Raw genomic sequence first — 10,000 nt, forward strand, 5'->3', positions numbered from 1 at the left:
AAGAAAGAAAGAAAGAAAGAGAACGAGGGAGAGAGGGTGGGAGAGGGAGGGAGGAGGAGAGGAAGAGACAGAGAGAGAGAGAGTGAATGAATGAATAGTGAGAGAGAGAGAGAGAGAGAGAGAGAGAGAGAGAGAGAGAGATGTAGATAGATAGATAGATACATAGATAGAGAGAGAGACATATATATATGTAGATAGATAGAGAAAGAGAGATATAATAACGAACAGACAAATAAATAAATCATATAAGAACAAATCCCGTACTTCTGCAAATACAAAACACACTAATGTTTACTGTAACTGAATCTTCACAAAACAACATAAATTAAAAGAGAGCATAGGCCTGAATTTTCACAAAACAACGTAAAGTAAAAGAGAGCATAGGCCTACAAAACCCATCCACATCACCCACCAGCCCACAGTCGTCCTCGAGGGTCGCACTTGGCATCGTTGAAGTGGTCATCGGTGGTCGTCTGGATGACCTTCGGGACCGCGGTGTGTTGATCGGGGTCAGAGGTCGACCAGCGAACCACCGACAGGTTCTTCCCGAGGGCGACGAGGTAGAGTTCCGGTTCTCCCTCTATCGGGATGACGGCACTCACTACCTCAGCTAATCCGCCGTCATCTGGGGGGTTTGGTGGGGGGTGAGGGGGGAGAGGGGAGGTGGGAGGGGGAGGGGTGAACGAGGATGATATATTATTTGATTCTCTGTGTGGGTGTGTATGGATGTATGAGAGCACATGCATATGTATAGATACTCACTCATATGCAAGTACTCGTATACACATACATTTATTATTTTTCTTTCTCTCTTTCTCTCTCTCTCTCTCTCTCTCTCTCTCTCTCTCTCTCTCTCTCTCTCTCTCTCTCTCTCTCTCTCTCTCTCTCTTCTTCTCTCTCTCTCTTTCTTTCTTCTCTCTCTCTTTTCTCTTTCTCTTTTCTCTCTCTCTCTCTCTCTCTCTCTCTCTCTCTCTCTCTCTCTCTCTCATTCTCTTTCTCGCTCTCATTCTCATTTTCATTCTCTCTCTCTTTCTCTCTCTCTCTCTCTCTCTTTCTCTTTCTCTTTCTCTCTCTCTCTCTCTCTCTCTCTCTCTCTCTCTCTCTCTCTCTCTCTCTCTCTCTCTGTGTCTATCTGTCTCACACACACACACTTATTCTCTTTCTCTCTCTCTCTCTCTCTCTCTCTCTCTCTCTCTCTCTCTCTCTCTCTCTCTCTCTCTCTCTCTCTCTCTCTCTCTCTCTCTCAGTTGATTACAGATAACATTAGCATTGACCATTACAATGACGAAAACCTAAAAATATATTTTACTCTAGATATATCATCACGACCTACCAAATGCTAGATGCAAAACAGACAATGCGTTAAGTAATTTAGTCTGTCAAGATATCAGTATCCCGTACACATATGCGTGGCAATTAAATAGTATTGATATATCTTTAAAGGGTTTACTAATGCTATTAACACTACTATTAATTCTGTTAATCATCATCATTTTTATTATCACTATTGTTAATGCTACTACTAGTACTGTTACTAGTTGTAGTATTACTACTACTACTACTACAGTTACTACTAGTACTAATACTACTTTTACTGTTACTACTAGTACTACTACTACTACTGCTGCTACTACTAGTACTACAACCACAACTCCTGCAATCATTCTCAAACAATATATTCATCACTACCATCAACCTTCTCATGACCACCACCACAATCCCCATCATCACACTACCCCCCCTCCCCCCCTTACCCACCACAATCATCACAGAAGACACCCCGCCCCCCTCCACCACAGTCACCACAGCAGACACCCGCCCCCCTCCACCACAGTCATCACAGAAGACGCCCCGCCCCCCTCCACCACAGTCATCACAGAAGACCCCCCCTTACCCACCACTTACCTAGCGTGAGGACCTGGTGTCTTCCGGAGTCAACGAAGTGGCGCCGGAGGGCCTTGCTGAAGACGTCCACGTAGAGAATAGCCTGCAGGTCCTCCAGCCAGTGCGGTCCTTCCCCCAGCAACATGCACGGTACAGGTAGCTGGTCGACCTTCATGTTGGCAGGCTTGGTGTTGGCAGGGGTGTTGGCAGGGGTGTTGGCAGAGGTGTTGGCAGGCTTGGTGTTGGCAGGCTTGGTGTTGGCAGAGGTGTTGGCAGGGGTTCTGTCTGTTGGTCTGCAGGTGAGGTGATGAGGTTAGATCTGGGAGAGTGGTTATCTTTGGGGTGTGGGGGGGGGGGGGTTATCGCTTGGGTTGGGGTTATCATTGTTGCGTTTGATTTTTAATTTTTTTAAATTTTTTTTATATATATTTTTTTCAAATACTTGGAGACGTGTGTTTGTTTGTTTGTTTGTGTGTGTGTGTATGTGTGTGTGTGTGAGTGTAAGCGTATATGCGTGTATGTGCATATGCATATATGTGTGCATGTATGCATGTGTATATGTGTACATGCGCGTGTGTATGCATATGTATATATGTGCGTATCATAAAGTAAAGCCCTTAACAATAAACACATCAATATCTCTGCACGTAACAATGTCACTCCTATCAATCTTATCTCACTCCCAACTCAGTGTTGCTAATCTCACAGAACAGAACAGAATGACCTCTAAGCATTGAGTCGCTGGAAACTTAAAGATAAAGGCAATTTAATTCGAAGATGGAAACTGAGAGAGGGAGAGAGAGAGAGAGAGAGAGAGAGAGAGAGAGAAAAGAGAGTGAGGGAGAAGAGCGAGAGCGAGAGGAGTGAGGGAGAGAGGGGGGGGGGGGGGGGAGGGGGGAGAGAAGAGAGGAGAGAGAGAGGAGAGGAGAGGAGAGGAGGGAGAGAGAGGACGAGAGGAGGAGAGAGAGAGAAGAGAGAGGAGAGGAGGAGCGGAGAGAAGAAGGAGGGTGTGAGACAGAGAGAGAGACAGAGAAAGTAAAGGAGAGACAGAGAGACAGAGCAGAGACGAGACAGAGAGAGAGAGAGGAGGATGAGAGGGAGAGAGAGAGAAGAGATGGAAGAGAGTAGAGGAGGAGAGAGAGGAGAGAGAGAGAGAGAGAGAGGAGAGAGAGAGAGTAGAGAGAGAGAGAGAGAGTGAGAGGGGGGGGGAGTGAGAGAGGGAGAGAGGGGGGGGGGAGTGAGAGTGAGAGGGGGGATTGGTGAGTGAGGGAGAGTGAAAGAAGATAGTTAGATAGTTGAGAGTGAGAGAGAGAGAGAGAGAGAGAGGAGTGAGAAGAGAGAGAGAGAGAAGAGAGAGAGAGAGAGAGAGAGAGTGGGGGGGGGGGGGGGAGTGAGTGAGGTGGGGGGGAGGAGGAGAGAGAGGGGGGGAGAGTGAGGGAGAGTGAAAGAATGTGAGATTAGATAGAGAGATAGTTTGTTGTGTGGAGAGAGAGAGATGAGGAGGAGAGGAGATCGAGTGTGGAGAGTGAGAGAGAGTGGGGGTGGGGGAGAGAGAGAGAGAGAGAGAGAGTGAGAGGGAGAGAGAGTGGAGAGAGAATGAGTGAGAGAGAGGGAAGAGGGGGGGGGTATGAGAGTTGTGTGTGGGGGGTGGGAGTGAGAGATAGAGGGGGGGAGAGGTGAGGGAGAGAGATAGAAAGAGAGATAGATAGATAGTATAGTGATAGTGAAGAGTGAGAGAGAGAGAGAGTGGAGAGAGAGAGGAGTGAGGGTGAGAGAGAGGAGGAGGGCGGAGACGAGGAGTGTGAGCGTGGAGAGAGAGAGGGGGGGGGGAGTGAGAGAGAGAGTGGGGGGGGGGAGTGAGAGAGAGAGGGGGGGAGAGTGAGGGAGAGAGAAAGAAAGATAGATAGATAGATAGATAGATAGATAGATAGATAGAGAGAGAGAGAGAGAGAGAGAGAGAGAGAGAGAGAGAGAGAGATGGAGAAGGAAGATAGGTTAATGAACTCTTAGTGAGGCATTCCGTTAGGTTAAGTTTCCATCCACTGGGTCTGATTTTGTTTAGATATAATGACAATATATTTACGTATTGTATATTATAATTATTAATATTATTGCTATCGTTGTTACTATTATTATCGTATTTATCACTTTTTATCACTTTTCCTGTTATCATTACTACTATTATCGTATTTATTATCACTTTTATCTGTTATCAATACTATTATCATTCTTATTATTATCATCACTATCATTCTTACTATTTCAATCATTATTGCGACCATTATCATAATCATTCTGATCATTATCATTATCAATATTAGTAAATTAACATCATTATAGTTACCATTATCATCACTGTTATTATTAACTGTCTTCTCATTATCATTAATATTAATTTAAATCAGATCAATTATATTAGTTTTTATCAACATCATTTCTCGAATCCCCTTCATAGTGAGACTCACTATGAAAAATGAGTAAATATAAATAAACCTTTAAAGGAAGACACACACACACAGATTACCCAACGCTAACCCTTGCAACAACGCCAAAAAACAAACAAACAAACAAATAAATAAATTACAAAGCAAAACATGATAACACCAAAATATCTCTCAGGTCCGGATTAAAGGGGCGTTTGTGTGCTACAGGGTTAATGCACTAGTAAATATTGCACAACCTTTAAAAAAAAAACAGTATACACACACATGGGCATTCATTATACACTTCTAGAATGTTATTTCCAAACGCTAATCCCTAATTAAAAAACCGTCACATATGATTGTCTCATAACCCAATCTTAAACACATTAATCTAACCCAATTCAAAATCACAGAAAGTACCGAAAAAAAATCTTATATCCTGGTGACCTCCAAGAGAAGAGGTCACCAGAGTATATAGGATCTCTTTAAGCTGAATTCCTGAATGAGTCCCTGAATGAGTCCCTGAATGAGTCCCTGAATGAGTCCCTAAATGAGTCCCTGAATGAGCCCCTGAATGAGTCCCTGAATGAGTCCCTGAATGAGTCCCTGAATGAGTCCCTGAATGAGTCCCTGAATGAGTCCCTGAATAAGTCCCTGAATAAGTCCCTGAATGAGTCCCTAGAGCTCTCGTCCCTCACCAAAAGAAGCTGGGGTTCGGTTCGCTTGGTTCTTCTTGAGAAGTTGGTTCCTTGACGGCGCTCGGGGAAGGACTAGTAGGCTAGCCTTCAGTAAACAGGTTCGCATTGTGATCTCCAGCTGCCTGTACCCCCCTACCCCCACCCCCCACGTCACAGTTGCCTACGTTCATTTTGATGCAGTTCTTTTTTCCTTTTTCTGACTGTCTGTCACTGCTGATGCTGTTGTGTTCGTTGGGGTGATATGTATATTTATATATATATATATACATGCAGAGATGGCGTATGTATATGGTTTGTGACTTCGGGTGATGAGAGAGAGAGATAGTTTGGTGGGTGGGTTTAAGCGCGGGCATTATTTGTGGGACGGGCATGAGGCGTAATCCCTGGGAGCATCATGCCCTCTACCAAAACTTCCCTCTCGGCCTGGCAACAAGAGGAAAATAAATAGGTTAATGCCTTCAAGAGACGGGAAAAGCCTGTCGGTGAGAGAGAGTAGGAGGATGGGGGGTGGGTGGGTAAGCTGAGGGTTTTACACCCCTTCTAACCTCCCTATACCCTCCCTCTCCCTCCTCTAGCTCCCCATCCCCCCCCCCTTCCCTATTTCCCTTCCCCATCCTTTCCCCTCATCTCCCACCTACCCTAAGCCACTAGCCTCCCAGTCTACCCTCCTCTCCCCTCCCTCCACTCTATTAGTGGACGGTAGAGGAGGGGGAGGGGGAGGGAGGGGGTGGAGGGAGAGGTAGGGGGAGGGGCGGACGGCATGGGCAACCCAAAGGGACAGCCACCGGAGTGCGGGGGTGGGAGGGAGGGAGGGAGGGAGGGAGAGACGAGAGATGAGAGAGAGCGCCAGAGGAGATGAGAGAAGAGCGATGATGAGCATGAGAGAGAGAGAGAGAGACTACGAGAAGTGAGATGAATGATCTCAAAACAGGTAAGGCAACGCTAGGATTGAGGATGCATCCCGACTGACGAGGAGAGACGAATGAGACGGAAGATGAGACGAACCGGGGAGTAGGAGTAGAGAGGAAAGAACAGCTTTGTGTCCCAAAACACCAACATTAATTACTAATTACTCTGTGTCAACACAAAGATAGTACGAGCATTGTTACATTCGAATCGTTTTCTGTGTTTGTAGACTGTCACATTTGTTTTCGCAATCGAATCTATGTGACCTCAGAGCTCGTGCCTATGAGCTATCGCAATTGAGCTAAAATAAATGAAGATATCAAGAAATTTTCCAAGAATAAGGGCTGTAATTAGACGTACCATAAGAAAATAGATTTAGCATCTCTCCTCTGAACTCCTGCTTTGCAGCGTGCTTATAGACGTCCAAATAGCTCTTCGCCCCAATCGCGCTAAATGTTTTCCAAGGTATTTAATAGTAAAGTCGATACAAAAATAGGATAGTTTTTTTTACAACAGGAACTAATGGGAGGATATAAAACAACATAGTACAGGCATCAAGAAACGTGCATGTTGATGCTGAATCAGATACAAGGAAATACTGTACAGACAAACCTCGTAAGTACAAGAAATCGGTTAAAAAGAGAGGGGTGGGAGAGAGAGAGTTAGAGTTCGATAGATAGGTAGATAGATAGATAGATAGATAGAGAGAGAGAGAGAGAGAGAGAGAGAGAGAGAGAGAGAGAGTTAGAGTTAGAGTTAGAGTTAGAGTTAGAGTTAGAGTTAGAGTTAGATAGATAGAAAGATAGATAGATAGATAGATAGAGAGAGAGAGAGAGAGTTAGAGAGATAGAGAGAGTTAGAGTTAGATAGATAGAGAGAATTAGAGTTAGATAGAGAGAGAAAGAGGTAAACGTACAGAAAGAGAAAGACATACAGACCATGACCTGCAAAATATAAACGACAAAAAACACCCGAAAAACAAGAACAAAAATAGAACCAAGCAAACATTAGACTCTTAGACTGGGCTTGAAGATGACACGCGGAGAGAGACCGACCGACACGTGACCTTGAAAGTTGCTAGAAAAGGCTTGCAACACGCACACGCTTAGGATTTCATTTAGGGTAATAATGATGCATAATCGATATGTATCTTATACTTCCAGATTTAGCATTATTTTTTTTCTCTCTCTTAGCATTTCCCGATCATGTGAATAGAAGATTTGTCTCAATTTGGGATATATATATATTTTTTTATGTTAATTTACTTTGTTTCCTTAATGTCCTTACCATACGCGTCAGCCCCGTTGATATAACGGTTTATTCTGTTGAAGAGAGTGAAGACAACATAACAGGCTACCTTTGCAATACTCACTGAACTGGAATAAACTGGTAAATGAAGTGTCTCTGTTTTTTTTTTTTTTTTTTTTTTTTTTTAGGTCCGTGTTAGTTCTATCTTCTCTGTTGATTTGTTTTCATTATCATCGATTATGTTTGTTACTGTAATTATTTATTTTACTTGCCTATTATTGTTTATTGGTATTGCATTAGTATTTATTTTCTAATATTAGGGTCTTACGAGTGAAGAGGGAAATAATGTCAGTCTTTGTTAAGAAGGAAACAACCAGTTAAGACCAGTACTATATATAAATATAGTATATTATTTATATTTATATTATTATAATATATTACTAGTCATATATTTCTATATTCTTCATAAAGAGCTTATGCACTCAAATCTCGTCGTTATTGTTTATAAATCAACTGGAAAAAAAGTGATGGAGGGTAAAAACTAACGAGTTAAGTGAACTTATACTTATTCTGGTCGAATAAGTTTTAACTAAAAGTAGTGGCATTTAATGTCCGTGGTAAAATAGCTTCATTAAAGTGCTTACCTAACTCATTCTACGATTTATTTTTTTCTGATTTTCTCTTTTATATAATCATTATCATCATCATCATCCGTATTATTATCATTATTATTATTATTATCATCATCATCATTTTTTTTTTTTTTTTTTTACATAATTTGACACGAAGTTTGAACTCACGCGTTAAACCCTTCTCGCACAACATATAATTCAACAAAACGCTATCCTTGAACTGTCGTTGGTATGATCTCTGCTCCTGCAATGTGCATGATCCATCCTGTGTTGCAATGCTTATCGGAAGTGTTCTCGTTCTGAAGGCAAAGAGATGGAAATTAAGATGGAAGTTCCTAACTTGACAATTATTTATTTTTGTGGTTCGTTGCCTTTTTTTTTATTTATTTTTTTATTTTTTTATTTTTAGGGAGTTTGAATCTATTTTTTTCTGGTTTTGAATATAGATTGTGTGGTTTCTAACCCTTTTTAGGAGGGAATAGGTATATATCATATGGAGCAACTTGTGTGTCGTATCCTGTCGAAGAGTCGAAAATTTTGTTTTAAAAGTTGTTAGATTATTTTTTTCTCACTTCATCGTTTCTTTATCTGATTTATATATCTTTCTTAAATTATTGTGATCTCCAGCACAAAAGCTTGTTCGTATATTGAAAGTTGTTTTCTCTGAATGACCTCTGATATAAATGGTTTTGTTGTGACGACCAAAATTTCCTTTATATCATGTGCGAGTATTGGGCATTTTTACAAGAGAAATAACAAATTTGATCAATTTTACGTTTGGAAAATACTATTGAATATATTTTAAGTGTGGAAATATGGCTACGGTTTTATATCTTAAAACTGATGTTCTGTGCATGCGGGTCTACTAAGTTATCCATCATATAAGTAATTAATTTACCGTTATATTACTTTTATCATAGTTACTGTTGAAGTATCGCTCGATCCATTTTCTGTAACATCAATTTCGCAGAGTGACGTCACCAGGCTCCGCCCCTTAAGGTACATGACCTGTTATTATTATTATTATTATTATTATTATTATTATTATTAGATAACAACAGTCACCCGATGTAATGAGAATTATTATTTTTTATCCTGAAAGATGGATAACAAGAGCTGGTTATCAGTCCATTTATCATATGTTCAATTCCTCTTTCAGTATTATGATTATTTCTAAATTATATTCGTCACAATAAGCACGTTTTCGGAATTTTATCTAATCGTACCCCCATTGTCCACAGGAATGGTAATTGGTTTGTTGAGATAAGACCTCACACTTTCGCCGTGCTTGGTTTTGTGCAATGATAAATATCAATCATAGAACCGGTAGTATATTATCTTCACCAGTGTATCTTTCATTTAGTAATGTTTAACAAAATCAAGTTTAAATCTGCACATTTTACCTTAGAGGACTCGCTGGCTCGCACGTGAGGGGCCCTTTCTTTGTGTGGTGCGAGAGTTCGAGGTAGCGAGAGATGCAGGAGAGCGCGCCGCGAGAGAGCAGCGCGCTCGCGAGCGCTCGCTCTCTCTGCACTCATTTATCTATCTATCTATATCCTATTTCTCTTCCTCTCTCTCTTCTCTCCCTCTCTCGTCTCTCTCTCTCTTCTCTCCCTCTCTCTCTCCTCTCTCTGTCTTTATCTCTTATATATATATATATAGTATATATTTATCAACATATATATATATATAAATATCTTTATAGATATTTTATATATATATATATACATATGTATATATATATATATACATATGTATATATATATATATATATGTGTGTGTGTGTGTGTGTGTGTGTGTTTATATATAATATATATAGCATACGTCTGATGCATTGACGTCTATTATAAGAGTCATTAACTTCCTCTAGTTTCTACTTCTGCAAAGAATACATACTTTAAAAGTACGACATTAAGTCTGTCATGTGGCATTAATACAAGAAAATATACATAACGAAAAACACCGAATGGGTGTGGTTTTAGATTACATAAACGTAATATAAAGTCAAATATTCTAATTTCAGAGATTGATACTGATCAGGAGATGTAATAAAAAGTAGCGTGGCAGTCTGACTAAAAGCAAATTATTGTTAGAGAAACTCGCTAACAATTATAATGATATAAACCAGATGGTAGGTCGTTTAATATACCTTGTATTATGAAACAATAAATATAAATAGTTTCGTAGTATTTAGTAGTTCGTTTTTGCA

At 40.7% G+C, this 10,000-nt stretch overlaps 1 protein-coding gene across 1 annotated transcript in view; it reads right to left on the bottom strand.

The window, feature by feature from the left end:
* The window catches only part of LOC122245894 (regucalcin), a 7,526-nt gene extending 2,396 nt beyond the window's left edge, over positions 1-5,130 (bottom strand). Inside the window, exons 1-3 of the mRNA XM_086553309.1 lie at positions 5,006-5,130; positions 1,906-2,177; positions 413-625 (exon numbers count right to left, since the gene is read on the bottom strand). Coding sequence (XP_086409435.1) covers positions 413-625; positions 1,906-2,059 — 367 coding nt within the window. The 5' untranslated portion in view covers positions 2,060-2,177; positions 5,006-5,130. The remainder of the gene's footprint in view (positions 1-412; positions 626-1,905; positions 2,178-5,005) is intronic.
* Positions 5,131-10,000: the final 4,870 nt, after the last annotated feature.

The sequence above is a fragment of the Penaeus japonicus genome, unplaced genomic scaffold (assembly GCF_977035675.1).
Source record: "Penaeus japonicus unplaced genomic scaffold, GWHDUDI00000001_assembly GWHDUDI00000028, whole genome shotgun sequence".
Classification (NCBI taxonomy): domain Eukaryota; kingdom Metazoa; phylum Arthropoda; class Malacostraca; order Decapoda; family Penaeidae; genus Penaeus; species Penaeus japonicus.